General features: G+C 37.4%; 2 protein-coding genes across 7 annotated transcripts in view; one reads left to right on the forward strand and one right to left on the reverse strand.

The window, feature by feature from the left end:
• The window catches only part of LOC116303241 (uncharacterized), a 42,085-nt gene extending 31,272 nt beyond the window's left edge, over positions 1-10,813 (forward strand). For 5 of the 6 annotated variants that reach the window (XM_031712745.2, XM_031712743.2, XM_031712744.2 and 2 more), the window contains exons 3-11: positions 3,109-3,355; positions 4,036-4,373; positions 4,451-4,545; positions 4,985-5,141; positions 5,536-5,599; positions 5,846-5,899; positions 6,299-6,510; positions 6,790-6,964; positions 7,359-10,813. In XM_031712745.2, the coding sequence (XP_031568605.1) occupies positions 3,133-3,355; positions 4,036-4,373; positions 4,451-4,545; positions 4,985-5,141; positions 5,536-5,599; positions 5,846-5,899; positions 6,299-6,510; positions 6,790-6,964; positions 7,359-7,546 (1,506 nt within the window). In that variant the 5' untranslated portion in view covers positions 3,109-3,132 and the 3' untranslated portion in view covers positions 7,547-10,813. Of the gene's footprint in view, positions 1-672; positions 806-3,108; positions 3,356-4,035; positions 4,374-4,450; positions 4,546-4,984; positions 5,142-5,535; positions 5,600-5,845; positions 5,900-6,298; positions 6,511-6,789; positions 6,965-7,358 lie in introns of those variants that run through there. The other variant, XM_031712748.2, reaches the window with a different exon arrangement.
• Positions 10,814-10,914: 101 nt separating this feature from the next.
• The window catches only part of LOC116303236 (polycystin-1), a 28,305-nt gene continuing 21,803 nt past the window's right edge, over positions 10,915-17,416 (reverse strand). Inside the window, exons 16-20 of the mRNA XM_089032435.1 lie at positions 16,868-17,263; positions 15,251-16,025; positions 14,714-14,973; positions 14,248-14,413; positions 10,915-13,440 (exon numbers count right to left, since the gene is read on the reverse strand). Of these exons, the coding sequence (XP_088888561.1) occupies positions 11,666-13,440; positions 14,248-14,413; positions 14,714-14,973; positions 15,251-16,025; positions 16,868-17,263 (3,372 nt within the window). The 3' untranslated portion in view covers positions 10,915-11,665. The remainder of the gene's footprint in view (positions 13,441-14,247; positions 14,414-14,713; positions 14,974-15,250; positions 16,026-16,867; positions 17,264-17,416) is intronic.

Here is a 17,416-nt window from a genome sequence, read left to right on the forward strand (position 1 = left end):
TACATGTTTTACTTGCTAGATCTTGATGCTAGATCTTCTAGTAAATTTTTTCAATGTTTTTACACCAAGTGAGTAATTTAACTGACTTTAGCTCTTCATACTAAACATGAAATGCCTTTATCACTAGAAAGTTTAAAAATATATTACGTTCTGGCGCATGCGCAAGATAGACTTGAGAAATGCTTTTTAGTATTCTGGATCAAACTGAAGATTATATGGAAAATGTTCAAAAAAGGTCTTTTTCTTAGCAAAAGGCTTAAGGCTGTTTATAAACAATAAATAACAAAAACAGTTTAGAGAATAGCACTTTAAAAAATTCGTTTTAGTAATACTGACAGGTATGTATTATTCTACTTGCGGTTTCTAAATATTAATGATATTGTATAGGAGATCTCACCATGTTGGGAAAACACGATTAGAATTACAAGAAAAACCCCACACCTCACATAAACAGCCAGGCTTTTATGAACCAGCCAACAGAAAGACGTTCTCAAGTGGTTTGGTTATCCCCTCAGTTTGTTTTAGTATTTAAATAAAACAATAGAAAGTTTACCAACCAATTAAAACACATTACTCTTAAATACGTATAGTTACGTTTGCATTGGGAAACAAGTTTTTTTACTTGTTAATGAGTTCGACTTTATATGCAAGGTCTTAATGCTCTAGACAACGCTAATTGGCTCGATAGAACCAGTTGTAGTTGTCCTATTGCGAAGGTTGGGCAAACGACATGCCGAAGAGTGTATCCTTTCAGGTTCTTTGATGCACGCCTCCAAGACTTCAATTCTTTATTCATCTATAAGAGGTATTTATAGAAGGCTTTCACAACTGTAAGCAGGCAATTAGGAAACATAGAAATTCCGCCATTGAAGACAAGGGTCCATTTTACCACTAGACGGCGCTCACATCCTCAAGTGACCGCTAAAGACTTTACGCACGAAGTATTCATTTTATTTTTCATGATTTTTCCTGTGCAGATTCATATGATTATCCCAGCTTTCTATCTTCCTCTCTCTTAAACAAAGACAGCTCTAGCTCAGACCGGTTTCAATAACGTTCAGTTTCGAATACAAATCTAATAAATTGCGTGTGGAATGAGATGGCTTAATTTCCTCGCCGGCTCCAGGTATTTTGATGTCGTATAGTCTTATCCTATGAATACGCTACTAGATGTATGTTTATTAGTGGTGCAATATTTACTGTCATGTCTTATTCATGTTTTTTATACTTAAATATAACACTAAAAGGCTAATCCATGGCACGGACGGGAATCAAGCCAAGCTGACAGGTGTACAGTGGTCAGATCTTATCGCCGTCTTGGTAACGATGAAACAGCAGCAGCTCTGGCAAACGAATGATTCGAATCTATCAGTACCTTAATGCCTTTCAAAACGTTAAGTTTTCTGGAGATAAATAGCCAATTAAATCTACTGATAAAAAGATTAGACAAAAAGCGATTCGTTTTTTAGGTCGAGAAAATTGAATAGAGATTGTAAACGATATGCAAGTGTTAAGTTTCATGAAAGACTTTTACTTTCCTTTACCATTTATTTTTTTCAAAGTAACGATTTTAAACTTCAGTGTTTGTCTTTCCCCAGGTACCTCAGGTTTAAACATTTAAACAAGTAATATAAACTTATCGATATTTACGTGATATATAATCAGATATTCAGTAGCAGGTGGAATACTAGTTATATTGTGGTTTTATAATAACATAAATTCTCTCATCACATTGATTCCTAGTAAACTCTACAAGAAAATAATTAACAAGAAACAGTATTTTTGAACCAGCATATTGCTATCAATGCAATGAATACCAAAATACAAGCTTATTTTTCTGCATATGATTAATTGGGGGAATACTAATTGAGTTGGTTTGCGCCTTGCTGTTTTCTTGGGAAAACAACTCAGTTTTTCACAGTAGTTCTATATGCTCTCGGAAAAAAGGCTTTTCTATTAAGGCCCAATCTTCTAGGACATCATCAGTTATAATAAGACTAACAACTGAGCTAATTACAAGCACACCAACACTATATATGTAAGTCGGTTGAGAAGTCTGACTTGCTAGCCGTATGTACTTGACTTCAATACAAAGCGATTTTGTTCTATACAGGGAATCGGTGCAGTTTTGGTTCACCACATATTAGTTACCGATTCAGTAATTATTCAATTTGAATCGTTCTACGTAAGTAGACTCGTCGTTCAGACAGACGAAGAGCCTACAGACTAGTCAGATTGGCCTTTAAATCTTTTTAATGCCAAAACTACAGCACTACAGTACGATGACTGCTATATAGATGGAAATGTTACTGGGTTTGATAAACTAATCTGGAGATGTCAACAGATGGTAGTTTTTCTCTCATAAGTGACAAAGTTGATTTATTATGCCTACGCTTCAAGATTTGATCATCAATTGACGCTGATTTAGATTTTTCTAATCAGCAATTCTAGAAACATTGTGCAGGTAGTCTGTATTTTCTTATTTAGCGATGGTTTTCGATATGCATTTCTCCCATTACCCGATTTATATTTCAGTCGACTATTTAGTTATAATTTATAATTTTAAAATTAGGTTTTTTATTTGTTTTTATTTTTTTTATTTTTTACACTCCACTTCATAATACTTCGAGTATACTGCCTTGTTAATCTTGTAATACCGGATTTCTGTTCTCAATATCAATAATCAATAATCAATATCTATTCATTTCTTGCTCTATTTTTGGCTTGTCATTTATGTATTTATTAGTATATTCGCTTTTTTTTAATCATTTTATTTCTTAACCTAATGTTGTTCTGTTCCTGTTTGATTTCTAGTTTCACTCTGCTGATCCATTTTTATGACTAGTGATTACTACTTCAGCGAATAAGAAGGAAACTTAATCATCGTGTAAAAAAGTTTGTAATAATACTGACGTCTCGAATGTTAGTAGGCCTTCGTCGTCTTTCACTCCGAAAAAAGACGAAACGTCATTTTAGTTTCAGACTTATTTGCACAGTATTTAAAGTTTCTTTTTTTTTTTTTTTTTTTTTTTGACTTCCATTAGTTTATTTTATAGCCTCTTTTTTCCCTTTATTTATTGTTTGGTTCATACTCTTTTTTCATTTCAGAGTTTGTGAATAATCCATGTTATAATGATGCCCTGGTCAACATGTACTCTACCCCTTCTACTATTCACGTGCTGTTTCATCCCTCAACTGGTTTTTTCACTTGACGAGTGTAGAAATAAAACAAATTCAGTGTGTTCCAGTAGCAGTGGTACTTGCCCTGGCTGTCTCAAGATCTTATGGCAAGAGTCATTATCAAGATCACCGTATGTCCAGATAATCAACAACAACACCGAAGGGCTTCTCTTTCGTAAGTTTTCCTGTGGTTTTCCTAATCTAATTGATTCGTTAAGGAAATAGGAAAGACAAAAGATGGGCGGTTTACGGACCTGACTTCGTAGCGAGGATTGAGCCGTACTTTAAAGTACTCGAAAGTTCGACAAAGATACGAGTCATTATGCCTTTTTCGCTAAATTAGATGCTGACTATTGATTTCATCTGCGTCCTATTCTGACTAGTAATTTTTATGGGAGATTCGTATAAACTCTTGATTTCAAAATTTCTGGCGCGAGTAAAAGAAGAAATTTAACTTACGTCGATAACGCAGGAGTTTATAAGTCACCTTGATTTCTTGAGTCACCATGACCTAAGCGTTTCGTGCCGGATAGAATTCTAGGATCGAATTTAGAGGTTAGTTTTAGCTGGGATATATAACTAGAGAATCCAGAGAAAGCATACCGTGGGGGAACCAAGAAGCAGTTCTATCCCATGACGTGTGAAGAGGGCCGAAACCAACGACCAGAGCGGTGAAAGTCGGTACATTAGCAGCGCACGAAACCTTTTCTTTTCTGTTTTTTTTTTTTTTTTTTTTAAACCAATGAATGCTAGCACGTAATTTTCTAAAGAAAAAGCAACAGATTTTGAAAGTCAGGGTCAAACATCCTTCAGTTTTAAAATTTTATATTGAACACGTGATGGTGTTATTTTTAGATCTTCTGATGACTATGCTATCTCAGTGCTGTGGTTTTCAAAATGACGATTGTGGAGAAGTCAAACACATCAAAGAATACCAGTATGACATTGGAGATGTTGGCTTAGAATACGATGTTAAGATGCCAGTACTTGTTAACTTCAAAGAAACTGGCCTTCGTTCACAGAAGAACGTGGTACCCATGCTTCCTCATACGGGTGTGGCGTTCGTCGTTCGGAGAGATCGGATAGAAAAAGACTATTCTATGCAGCTCCTTGGTGCTGTCTTTGGTGCTTGGCCAGTACTCGTTCTCACGCTTTTGCTGTCTGTATTGGCCGGAGTTATTGCCTGGGTCCTGGTAAATACTAGATGATATACTTTGTAAACAACGTATTATCGTTGATTTTCTTAGCATTAATCTTTCCTTTTTTTCAGGATACAAGAAAGAATCCGAACGAATTTCCGCGTTCCTTTACTAAGGGTGCTAGTGAAGGTTTCTGGTGGGCATTTGTTTCTATGACAACTGTCGGGTAAATATCTGTTTGGTGTTTGCGCAAAATATAATAAATTCCGATTGGCTGGCGAATTTCAAAGTAAGCAATACCGTCTGAATGGGAGTAAATTAACACCTTTTTACTTGATAAAAAATAATGATATTCAATCATACATTCAACTATCGTCCAGGTTAGGTGATCTAACGAATCTGTCTTTGGTACGTTAAAAATTACGATTAAGATAGTCTCTTGCGACCTTATGGGTCTAGTGGAAAGTCCGCTGACAAGAAGATTCGACATAATTGATGGTATATTACCGGTTTTCTATGATAACAAAGAACCTTCGATGCAAGATCACTTAGGAGGACAAAGCTTACTGTCTAATTTATACAACATGACTGCTGCGCCACGAACACAAGATCTAAGCTAAGGAATTCTCTGAAATTTTGAGAAAATTTGCTTTTTTTTTGTATAGGTATGGCGATCGGTCACCTAAATCTCTACAAGGTCGAGCCTTTGCAGTGATCTGGATCTTGATCGGAATCTGTATTATATCAATATTCACTGCCACACTGACTACCTCTCTGACTACTGTATCACTTGAAAACAAAATAAGCCTTCCAGGATCCAAGGTACGTGACATGAAGTGGGTGTCTTGCTTCTGTATGAAATTTAGTTGTACTTACCAACATATCTGTTGGCCATGGTCGTGTCTTCCGCTAGTGCCTTCTCTCTCTCTCTTTTCTTTTAAGTGCTCCTCTTGGATATTCGCTTTTAATCCATCACAGTCACCACACCTACTTCCACGGCTTGAAACTGATTTGCTGTGAAAGGGACACAGATATTTAAATAAGTACAAACTTCGTTACACACGGGGGTAGATATTCGTGTTCAAGAGGAGGAGAGGGAGGGGTAGTTTATTTAGGCCAACAGCGAGTAACCCAAGATGCAAAATCAGGGTATATAGTACAGGTGCTATTCTATTATCAACATTTTTATAATCTATCAATGTGCTGGTTATATTAGGTCGCCGCATTGCTGTACTCTATCGAAGCCATTAATGGATTTCAGCAACAAGCTGATGTTCAACGTAAGTAAAAATTAAGATCTTCCATTTATCAACCCACACACACCTCAGAAACACATAAGTACCTACCCACCCATATACCAACCATTCATCTATCTATCCATTCACCCACCTACCCATCCTTCCGCCCACTCAACTACCCAACGAACCATCCAGAACCCATTCATCCACCCACCTACCCCCTCAGACATACATCCACCCATTAATGATTTCGAATTACCCTCTTTAATTTAATTTTCAAAATAACAGGGTGCAGAGACTTTGAAGAACTAATAGAAGCCTTGGAATCTAATACAGTAGATGGTAAGTCTATAAATACTGTTCCTCTGAATGATCTTAGTTGCAATGTCATCACTATCGCGTGGGAGGTCGTGGGTTCAAGCCTCGGCCGGACCAACACTCAGGGAGTTAAAATGTCTGAGTAGAAGGTGCTGCCTTTGCTATTAAAAAAATCTGCAAATGGTTAGACCGGTAACACTGTGACTCGGATAACCACTTAATAAGATGTAGGTCCCGTCTTATTCAGAGACGTTAAAAATAGGGCGACAGGTCATCAGTTTAATTTGGCAACTGTCGCGTGTCACCCTCTTGAAATGAAGATGATGATGATGATTATCAATCTGTTTGATTCGTTAAACCTCTAATTAAGTTTTTTTTTTTCTTTTTTTTTTTTTTTTCTTTTCCATTTTTTTTCTCGTAAAGGTGCTTTGCTGGATAGTTATGTTATATCGAATTACAAGGAGCGTCTGCCAGACTCCAAGTATAAAGTACAAGAAATCATACACCAGGAAAGCATGGAATATGGAGCACATGTCAATGACAGCAACTTAGCAGCCTGTATGAAAAACTTCCGATATGCCCAAGAATCTCTTGTCTATGAAATAGTTGAACTAACGATGAGAAAGCCTATAGCGGTAAGTTATTATAAAGTCAACTCGCTACGCGCGCTCTAATTGGTTCAAATTGATAGTAACCCCTTATGCGCATGCGTATGCGGTTTTCTGAAAAACACGAGTTTTTTAATCAAAAATTAAATGTGCTTCTTCTTAGAGCGTGCTGATTCCTTCTGCATATGCGCAGCCGGCTTTATAAACAATAATGATTAAAACTGCATTGAAAACTTTTCAATATATAGCACGTACCTGATATCTCTTATCCTTCTCGTGCATGATTCTATTCTCCTATCTCTTTAGAGCGGTGTCAGAGAGGGATCTCAGTCGTCTCAGAGCGTGTTTGATCCTGAAAGCGAGTTGTTTGTCCGTACTCTCTACACGTGTTTGGGCGTGGTTGGCTTTGTCCTTATCCTTGGCTTCATATACGAAATAATCAGATACAAAACATCTGGATGTCCTTTTATTTTTCGTCGAGGTTGGTATTAAGTGATAGAAGATAGAAGGAGGGTCTGTAAATAACAAACAATAGATTGTTAATGAGATTATATGACATTGTCATTATTACTACATTGAAATTAAGGAATTTCATTTTAGAGTTCCTATCCAGTCAACCTCAAAAAAGTTAACGAGTTAATGGAATGAAAAGTCAAGTAGAAATTCAGCATTAAGAGGGGGGGGAGGTTAGGAGGAATCAGAATAAAAATATACTGACCATCCTCTCTTAAACACACTTGCACCACTTGTCCAACTCTCTCGGTTGCGTGCAACAAGTTTGGTCTTGTGAATGCTACCTGGGTGGCAAAAGCGCGATTTAGATACCCAACATTAGCGATTTGCTCTTTATATTCCCTTTCTTTCTGTCAATCTAGGTTCAAGGAAAGGAGATCGATTGACATTGAACAACGCAAGACCTCCTTTTATGAACGAAAACACTACATTAGATGAAATGGAGAGAAAACTAACCGAAGAGCTTCATAAGGCTGTTGGAACGTGGAAAGCAAAAATGGAAAAGAGAGACAGTTACCTTCACACAGATGAAGTACTCTCATCTGTTTGATAGAAATGACATGTATTAGGTTTTTGCTTATCCCTTGTGTGCTTGGTGCAACATAGGGAAACTTTAGTCCTTCATAATATGTGACTTTTATAAACTTCTACTGCATGGTCTTCAAAGAGAGAAGATGAATCACTTCATTTTGATAGCCGGTTATAAATAGTCTTCTAATAGGAGCTATTTATGAGGATCCAGACCAGTTCCACTTTAGCTCACGGATTTAAAGGACAAAGGCGTTGTAGAGTTGTACTCTTCCAGACAGTTTTTCCCCTCTCATTCAATTATTGGCGGTGTAAGACTAGTGAGATCACTTACTTTATCGATTTTAGCTCAAGTTCCAAGGACAAAGGCGCAATATTTCGAGTGCATGTCTTTCCACTGTCAATCATAACCAAACCCGTGCGTCGAGTTGGATATTATCAATCGCTGTTAAAATTGCTGAGACAAAGCACTCATATATCTATTTGAATGTTCTGAGCAACGAAAAACGCACGCTAAAGAGAAGGAAAGCGTTTTTGTCAGGAAAAGCGACAAGACACATTTATTATCACCTGCAATTTTAATAAAGGAAAAATTATTTCCTGATGATCGCACACTTTAGCAAAAGATGGTTTTAACTGAACAAGAAGGGATAAGACCGTATCGGCAGCGAAACATCTCCAATACAGTTCTTGAAAACTGGAAACGGTAGCAACAGAAGGTATCAAAATAACAAGAAGAAATAAGACCGTATCGACACAGAAACATCTCCAATACAGTCCTTGAAAACTGTCGCTACATTTCAATGTGGAATGTATGTCAATGATGGCTCGATCATGGAAAAGACGACATCATCGTTGAATATACTACATCGTTGTTATAAATATTATATAAAATAGCACTCGTACAACACTACTGGAAATGCTTGGTATTAATAGCCAAGTAAATGAATTTCGTAACTCCTAGCTATTAACAAGTTTCAGTGAAGGGCAAATACTGCCCGTTATGTGGTATCATCCATGGAATGTACTATTTCTTGGGTGTTATTAACATTGGAGGGTAAACACTGTCCGTCATACTCTATTGTCAGTACACACTTCTAATGAAAACTTTTCGAATAGTAATATTCCAAAGGAGACCGGAAATAGCGTCTATTGATCAGTAGTCACCTATAAAAGGCGAATTAGCACACATCTACTGAATATTTCTTCTCACAAAAGTTGGTGTAAACTTTTTTCGAGCGAGTACTAGTCATTTCGAGTAATTTCAGCACGACACAAACAGCTCTATATACGAGATTAATTCAATGGTTTACATCTTACACATTTATTTCAAAAAAACTATTTTCGTCTCGAATATCTTCCAAAGGTATCGGTGGGTTGTTTCACAGTATTACTAGGTAATGTTTCTTATATCGTAACGTGAGCCGCGTAAACGAGTTACTAGAAATAGTGTTTAATATTCGTTAAATTTCGTCGCAGGTTCTAGCAATCGTTGACGAAGTAGGCCGAGTTTTCCTTTTTGTAACGATTGCGGTCAAAATTTCGAATGTAACACCCTTTTTACTACTTGCATGGCACCAAACTTGCGAGACAGGTTGCAAAGATCTGTCTGATGGGTAGAACTCTTTCATAAGGATATTTGATTTAATGAAAGGCTAACAAGAAAAACCTACAAGTGAGATGTTTTGGTGTTTCAGTATACATAACATACACAAGGAACCCACTTAAAGAAAAAAACTTATTAAAAAAGACACATACATGACTTTTATTTAAGGTCTATGGGATCTCCCCATGTCCCTGTGTTTGCGCTTTTTAGTATAGGCTATTTCCTTGCTGAACGTGGATTCCTCCATTTTGATCTATATTATAATATTGCATTCATCGCTTAAAGTTGCAGTTAAATTGCTAGACCAATTTAAGATCACGGGTCATTACCTTGAGTATTATCTCTTTATTCACTGGTAACTTTGAGAACTGTGATGTCTTAATGTGGATAGAGACACAGCGAACAAAAAATATTGTTCCCAAGAGAATACTATTTGGTCTGAAGTGGTTAAACGTTACACCCAAGACAGATGCTTTATTTTTGTTTATCTTATAATCCTTTTTTTTTATTTACATAGGCGCAGATGACACGAGTGAAAAACGTCTGCGCATGCTCTGAATCCGTATGTAAATTAGTCAAAGTATTTGTAAATTTGACTTTCAAACATGACTGATAAATTTGACTTCTCAAAATGCCAACACTTAGTGTCCATGCTTGAAACTTAAGGCTAATTCTTTTATATTGTGTTTATTAATACAGTATCTTGGTCTGAAAAAAGTATACTCGCGAAATTTTTTGTATACTTTGAGATACTCTTCAAAATTCTTAGAAAACTTGCTGAAATGCACGCATGCGCAAACGTTTTTCTCTAGTGTCGGCGCAGATAGAGTATTTCTATCCAAATGTGATGGGTCAGCCAGCCATGAAAGGCTATCTGCGCTTTGTTGTTTCGTTACGTATGTTCATATCCTTGCGTCGCTAGTGAGAACCACGCTAAAGTAGGAAGGAAAAAAAACACCTTTAGTTATCACTTCTTCAGGAAGGACGCAAGTAAATGCTATCGAATTTTTATTCCAGTTTCATTTAGTAATTAGTCCTTGAGCCCGAATGGGTTGTACGAGTTAATAGGCCATGAGAGCGAGAGGACTAATTTTTTAATCAAATTTAGTCAAATCCAACTAGTCCGGCAAACAAGTTTTGAATCAAAGTTAAAAGTAATGTTTTGGTTTTTCAAAGTTGGCACTTTTCGCTACTATAATTTATAGCCTAGTAGTAGCTTATCCAATCAGAACACAGTATTGATGATAGACCACTAGTTGGATTTGATTATAACACAATAGACATCTAAGGGAAAGAAGAAGAAGAAGAAGAAGTCAACTTAGTCTTTTTGCAATTTAATAACCTCTTTATTTCTCGCATGCAAAGTTGATTGACATTTTAATAAATTATAAATTAACAAATGATTTCTTGTTTTAGATAGATAGGTGCCTTTCTTTTAAGAGGGTAATCCTTTCAGTAATATTATAATACACTGTTATCAATAGGTTTATGGTAGTTATGTTGTAAGTTATACAGGCACGATGCGGCAGGACAAGAGATTTTTTATTCCAAAAGGAGGAAATTACAATGTATTTTACAACATGGCTGCCATGAACCCCTCGAAGTGTAATCACATATTTTTAGCCAATTAAATTCTTGTGTCACGGTACTTAATTACGAAGTAAATAAATAAATGTTTGCCTTTCCGGCCCAGCCTTGTAGAAAAAGAGCGCGAAAAAGCACTGATGAAAAAGGTGGGAAGGGAGTGACAAAGGGATAGAGAGATATAAAAGTTTCCTCTTAAGAAAAATTAAAACTGTCTAGACAGCCAGCAATGGAGCTTTTGTCACTCATTGTAAAATATGCAGTTTTACTAAGCATGGTGATTATGGTGCAGAGGTGATCGCGAGGATAGGTTACGGACCCAATATCTACGTGTAAGAAGGAGTTGGATCTTGTAAGGAACCTCGTGTCCTCTTCTCGCTTCTATGGAAGCCAGTCCCACCAAGCATGGTGATTACATGGTGCAGAGGTGACCACGAGGATAGGTTACGGTCCCAATATCTACGTGTAAGTAGCTCCTGTCCTCTTTGCCCTCTCGTGTGGTTAAGCCCAAGTGATAAAATATATATAATAGAAGAAAACGAGCAGAAAACGTACCTTGGTGTATTGTGTAAGTAGTCATAAGAAATAATATCAGATATCAGACTTGCAGTCTATTGCCTTTTAAGGGAAAAAAACAACAAAAAAAACGTGTTACATTTGGGCCAGTTTCTATATGTTTCACTGCAAATTGACCCAAATGCCTCGACTTGAAATATTTGTTTAAAGACAATAGAGCGTGTGTATATATAGTAATAATGATACGATTATTCAGTTGATGATACCAATGATGTAGGCGGAATTGCATACAGTCAGCTGGTAAGTAATCGAGCAACATACCCAATACTTATACCGAATACCCGATACCCAACGGTTATACTCAATACTTATGTATATATGTCTGTTTTATAACTGGTGGTAAATATTTCAGCACTGCAAGTCTTCTTTCACAGGTTAAAAACTAGCCTTCTTGAGGATGCTTTTTCTCCTTTCTTGTGAATCAGAACGACCATTCTCTTCAGATTTGCAATCCTCTTGGAGTTTATCCCCTCGTTTTTCAACATGTATTTCAGAAAAACTCTGGTCGTCTTCATCGTCACTATCGCCGTCTGACATGGAAGAGGAGTCGTCATTGTCAGGAATGTCAAAGGCAACAGAGGAAAGATATAGTGAATTATGAGAGTTATACTTGCTGGACAAATCCATGACAGAAAGGTTGTCTTTCTTTGACATCTTTAAGAGGTCCTCCTTGTTTATTTTGTCCAACTTTGTTAACAAAACAGGAATAACGTCAAATAAGTCATCATTCTCGAAGTCCCGCGTTTGCATGCCGAGGGCAAATAAGATAATCTTGTCTTTCTTGTCTGTGAACTTGCTCGACTCGAACCATAATGCTGTACGAAGATCCTCATCAGAAAAATTTCTCATGTATTCCATTATCACATCGGTCTTTTCGTCTATTGTTTCGACTTGTATCTCCAGGGATGTCTTGGGCCATGTATAATCAGGCTTGATAGCAACGTTACTCAGTCCAATTAAAGAACTCATTTTCCTTACCATGAAATCGACTATTTCATATTCATTGGACTGCGCGGCAGCGTCTGTCCTGACCATGTTGAAACTGTCGCTGAGGATACCAATGAACATGTTAACAAGTATAAACTGTACTATGACCATGAAGAAAAAGAACATGATCGGCCCAATAATACGATGCGCATCATTTAGGTCCTGGAAGTGGAAATCACCCATCATCATGCTGAATAACGAAACCATGGATCGAATCAAGGTACGATATTCTTCAAGAACAGATCCAAATATCAGGTTTGTCATTGAACAGAAAGCAAAAATGACAATGAAGATCATGACAAAGAAGCTTAAGATCATTTTTGATGCATATCGAAGAGTGTCAGAAAGCATCGAGATCTTTCTATTGAAGCGCAGCAGACGAAGGAACTTGAGACTACACAGCATCACAACACAAGCCGTCAAAAAGTTCAAAACTTCGTTTAACAGAACGACGTACTGAAAGCTGACATATTTGTGTCGGTCGTAGTGGAACTGATTAATTGCTTTGTTGATGAACACTAGACGTGCGATGTAGATTCCAACTGAACAGATTGAAAGGGACGTAACGAGCGAGTCAAACACATTCCAGAAACCTTTCCAATACTGTTTTCCTTCCCTCGCTATTTTCTTACAATCCCTGTAAATCCAGTAAAATACCAGGAAAATGAATATAACCTCGAAGCCCATTACAGCCTTAGCGACGCTGCTCAGATAGCGATAGAGCTTGATCGTTTGCACATTGATGGAAGGGATTCCATTGCCACTGGGTAGAAACTCGTAGAGCAAAGTAATGACACAAAGAAGATTAACGTCAACATTGTAGATATTAATTTCTGTGAAAATGGCTCGAGTATATTGATCAATCCAGTTATTTCTGGATAACTCATGGACAGTTTGGAACGCTGTGTCGTTTGTTGGCCCAAGCTCCATTATATAACCACCACCTTGATAAGTTGTCATCTTACCAAAATACGGGAAACTTTTGATCTCCCAAGCACTGGTGTAATCCCAAGGAGTTTTCTTTATTTCCTCTATTATTAGGGATGTATTAGTGAGAGGTCTCCATCCAGGAATAAAATTATTTGTTTCTTCATTTGACCATGAATAGTCTTCTGTACAGTCCTCAAACTTTCCCGTGAATATCAATGGAACTTTGCAAGTATCTATTGAATAACATAAAGATTTTCAATAAGTATCAAACTCCATCGTACATTTTAGCTGCGCATGTATGACAGTGTGTGAGTGAGTACGTACGTAGCCATTCTGAGGTTTGGGATAAAACTTGGCCGAGTTGCGATGCATTGTGGGGCTGTTTTAGGGGGCATATTTCGTCCTCTAAAAGCACCCCAAAATGCACTGCAATGCAAACTCGACCCAGTTTTCCTTCAACCTCGGAATATCTAATTGCCTAATTTCACTAGACTTGAGTTCCTGTCTTGTGCGAAATGATTATCAGCTGAATCCCCAACGATAGAATTCTTTCTGGCGGAAAGCACATGGTAGTCAGTGAGTAAACACCAATTGGAGGGTATTTTGAAATTCAAAGACTTTTATCGGGGGCTCTTTCAAAAGCAGTAATTAAGATTCTCAAATCAAGATTTCCAAATATATGCAATAACTTGATCACGCCATTTGTTCTGCAGGGAGTACGGGAGCTTGCTAACAATAGTCTGCATATTCGGTGAATGGTTAAGAACTGCAAGATGTCGGATATTCTTCATATTCAAATTTTCACAGTCGATCGCAGTTGATCTTAGTTTACATGGGTTATTATTGTAACTTTAAATGAAAATAATAAAATCGGTTCGTATAATCCTCGTAGCGGTTAAACAGAATGCAATGTTTGTCCGAATCTTTAAGCTATTTTTAGAATCAGTGCGCTGCGCTATTGCGCAGACTCACTTAATTTAGTAGAATGAAGTTCACGCATGCGCAAACGCTTTTCACTGCTGTTGTTTAATAATGCTTACGTTTTTTGTTCCTGAGCTGACGTAATCGCCCTACACCAACCATGTTAGAAGTCTTTTTATTATGCATGATATCCATATATGGGTATCCTATGAGGTCATCTACAGGGTACAAGTTTGGTATCAGTTGGGTTATGGTCCAGTCCCAGAAGTTATGATCATTATGTACCTGGAACAAGAGATAAAAGCAATACTGTATTAATGAGCAGTGTCAAATAAAATATGAGCTGCCATCCATGGGACGTTATGTGCGGTCTCGTATAAAACTGTCATCAGCTGAGTGGCAAGTTTTCAAAATGTGCCTTATGACGGTCAGGGTTAACCCTTGACTGAGAATCACTATATGCATTCAGTTGATTGATACCAGTAATGATAAAATAACAAAAGCTGTAGATGGTAACAATGATAGTACAAATCTCACCCCACAGGATAAAGAATAAACATTCTATCGCTTAAAGCCCCGGCGTACCTGTGTGAAAGCTGGAATGCCATCGGTAAGTATGTCAATGGCTCTCTTGCTATAAGAGAAACTCTTGTTGTCATGGCTACCGTGACCCACGAACAGAACGATGATGACCACCAAAAAGTGTAGAACAATTTCACGAATGATGGCTAACATCTGCTTTTCTTTTAATCTAAGAGCTCTTGCTCTTTCTAATTGCTGTTTCTTTAGTGGCTTACTGTACAAAGCCATTTTCTTTGCGTAGTTTTCTTTTGTCAATGATGAGTCTGTTTAGAATTAGAATATAACAAATTAGTACTTCGTATAAAGTGCAATATTGCTTTAAAGTCTGTACGAACTGGGCTAGAGTAAAGTGTCACACCGCTGCCACCATCTTAATGTTTTATTGCATCATCATTGTATCTTACAAAAAGATAAGAAACAACGGAAAACAAGGGCTTATTTAAATGCCCGATAGATGACAACTGTGCAATAATTATGCAGCAAAATGTATACAGTTGCTTCCCCTGCTAGTTATGGTTTTTAAATTATGCAAGGTAGTACCTTTAAAACTTTCTTCTCCTTGCTCGTAGTCGGCGTCCAAGTCTTCTTCTTCCTTATTTGGATCCTTTATTATAAGAGCAAAAAACAGGCCAAGAAGGAAGACTTTGAATGGTTGAATAACGACGACTGACTGGAAAAACGAGATGGCCATAACAGACAGCCATTTCTCTGATTTTTCTTTTCCAAAAGTAAACCCGTACAATAGTGTAAAAAAAGCACAGGTAACACAGCTGATGAAACATAGTATATATGCGATATATATACACCAATACGGAAACAGCAACGTTTTCTTTTTCGTGTTCGAAGAATCCTCTTTAGTGTTATCCTTGTGTTCTTCCATTTCCTCTTTTTCATCTTGTTCTGATTCTAGGCCTTTCTCGACGTTACTGGGCTCTCTCTGAGCGTCTTCTTTGTATTCCTTAGATTTTTGTTTTTTAGGGGCGAGTTTACGGAATATAGTTACCAGTAAGACGTTTACAGGCATCACTACGATACTACTTTGAATTCCTATTATAATCAGGCTCCAGCTTAACTGTATGGGACCTAGTTTGATAGTGGTATCTTGTGCACCTCCACCAATTTCAAAGAACATTGCATTGGATAGCATTGTGCTAAAGAGAAGAGAAAGGCAACAGGATAGACGTTGTACACGTGTAAAGGTGCTTTGAACTGGCCTTGTGTAGACTGACAGCCAGAGATGGCCATCAAATAGGTTTCTTCGTGTTGCGTTGATGAAAAGGATGTTAAATTGTGTTAACTCACTCCGGGTGGCTGTCTGTTGAACAAGTAAACACCCTTTAAATGAACCAACTGTTTTCAGAATTTTCGTGGATATGTGCGTGACATTAGGACTCGACTGTGCGTGACGTAATCCTAAAGCATCCAACATTTGAAAATGATTTATTGTGATAACTCGCTTTAGGTGGCTGTAGTGAAAATTAAGTAAACACGCTTTAAATGAACCAACTGTTTTCAGAATTTTCGTGGATATGTGCGTGATATTAGGATTCGACTGTGCGTGACGTAATCCTAAAGCATCCAACATTTGAAAAAATGCAGATCTTCTAATGTGTTAACTCGCTCTGGGTGGCTTTAGTGAACAGGTTAACAATCTTTACATCAACCAACTGTTTTCAGAGTATTTTTAATATGTGCGTGACATTAGATCTCGACTGTGCTTAGTAATCCTAACATTAAGCAGTTCTTATGAGTGTGGACAAAAAGACATGGAAACGGTACAAGTACAACAAATCTTTGTGGCTAAATTATAGCAGTGAGCAAAGTTTCTGCTCCTCGAAGGCGTCACAACTGCTCATCCAATTGGAATGCTTGGTCACGAAACTGCTCTATCTGGCGTGACTAGGTATTAATGAATTCGTTGTCTGACATTTAAAAGAGCAATAGTACCAGGTTTGTTTTTTTTTTGTTTTTTTTGTTTGTTTTTTTTTGCGCGAAAGTGTGAAATTGACTGCTGAAGGCTTTGTTCAGTTGGTTTTATCATAAAGTAAGCCAGCTGGATGGACTTTTGCACCCTGAAGCTAGTGGTTTGAGGAGTATGGGACAGACAAGTGCAAAGTGACAACAGAGAAAACTTATCTATAATCTACTTTTGCTTACCTTGATTCTTCTTTCAACCATTCCATCGTCTTCATCCACAGCCAACCATCTATTCCCCACAAACCACCATTTCCTCTGTGTCTGACAGTCTCGTACTTGCATGCGGAAAAAGAACCATCCAGGGGATTTGCCAGCATTATTGTGCCAAATATGGATCTCTTTAAGACTGCCTAACGACTGAGGTGAAGTCAACAAAAATTTATCTATCGCTCCCCTTTTGAATCGAGGTACTTCTGGGTCCTTCAGTAACCTTGGCTCGCTGTCTCCAAGAGAGCCAATCAATCGTAAATACACTTCAGCGGTTGTACCAGCGTTTTGATTTAGTCCTGTGTAAACTGTAATTTCGTAGGAAAAAGTATCGCGCTGGTCGTTACCAGGAAGTTTGGTAACCTCTGCCTGGAAAAAAATCTCTTTTTAATATTTTATCCATGTGCTTCTCTAATTCTTGAAACGTTTCAAAATTCAATGCTGACCTTGACCTTTCCCCTCATTATCAAACCCAAGTCACCTTCTCTCTCCCTAATAAATCTGATCATCCTGTCCTTATTG

This window comes from Actinia tenebrosa, unplaced genomic scaffold (genome assembly GCF_029948245.1).
Source record: "Actinia tenebrosa isolate PJP-AT-01 unplaced genomic scaffold, QUT_ActTen_1.0 PGA_scaffold1__47_contigs__length_23844297, whole genome shotgun sequence".
NCBI classification, from domain to species: Eukaryota; Metazoa; Cnidaria; class Anthozoa; order Actiniaria; family Actiniidae; genus Actinia; species Actinia tenebrosa.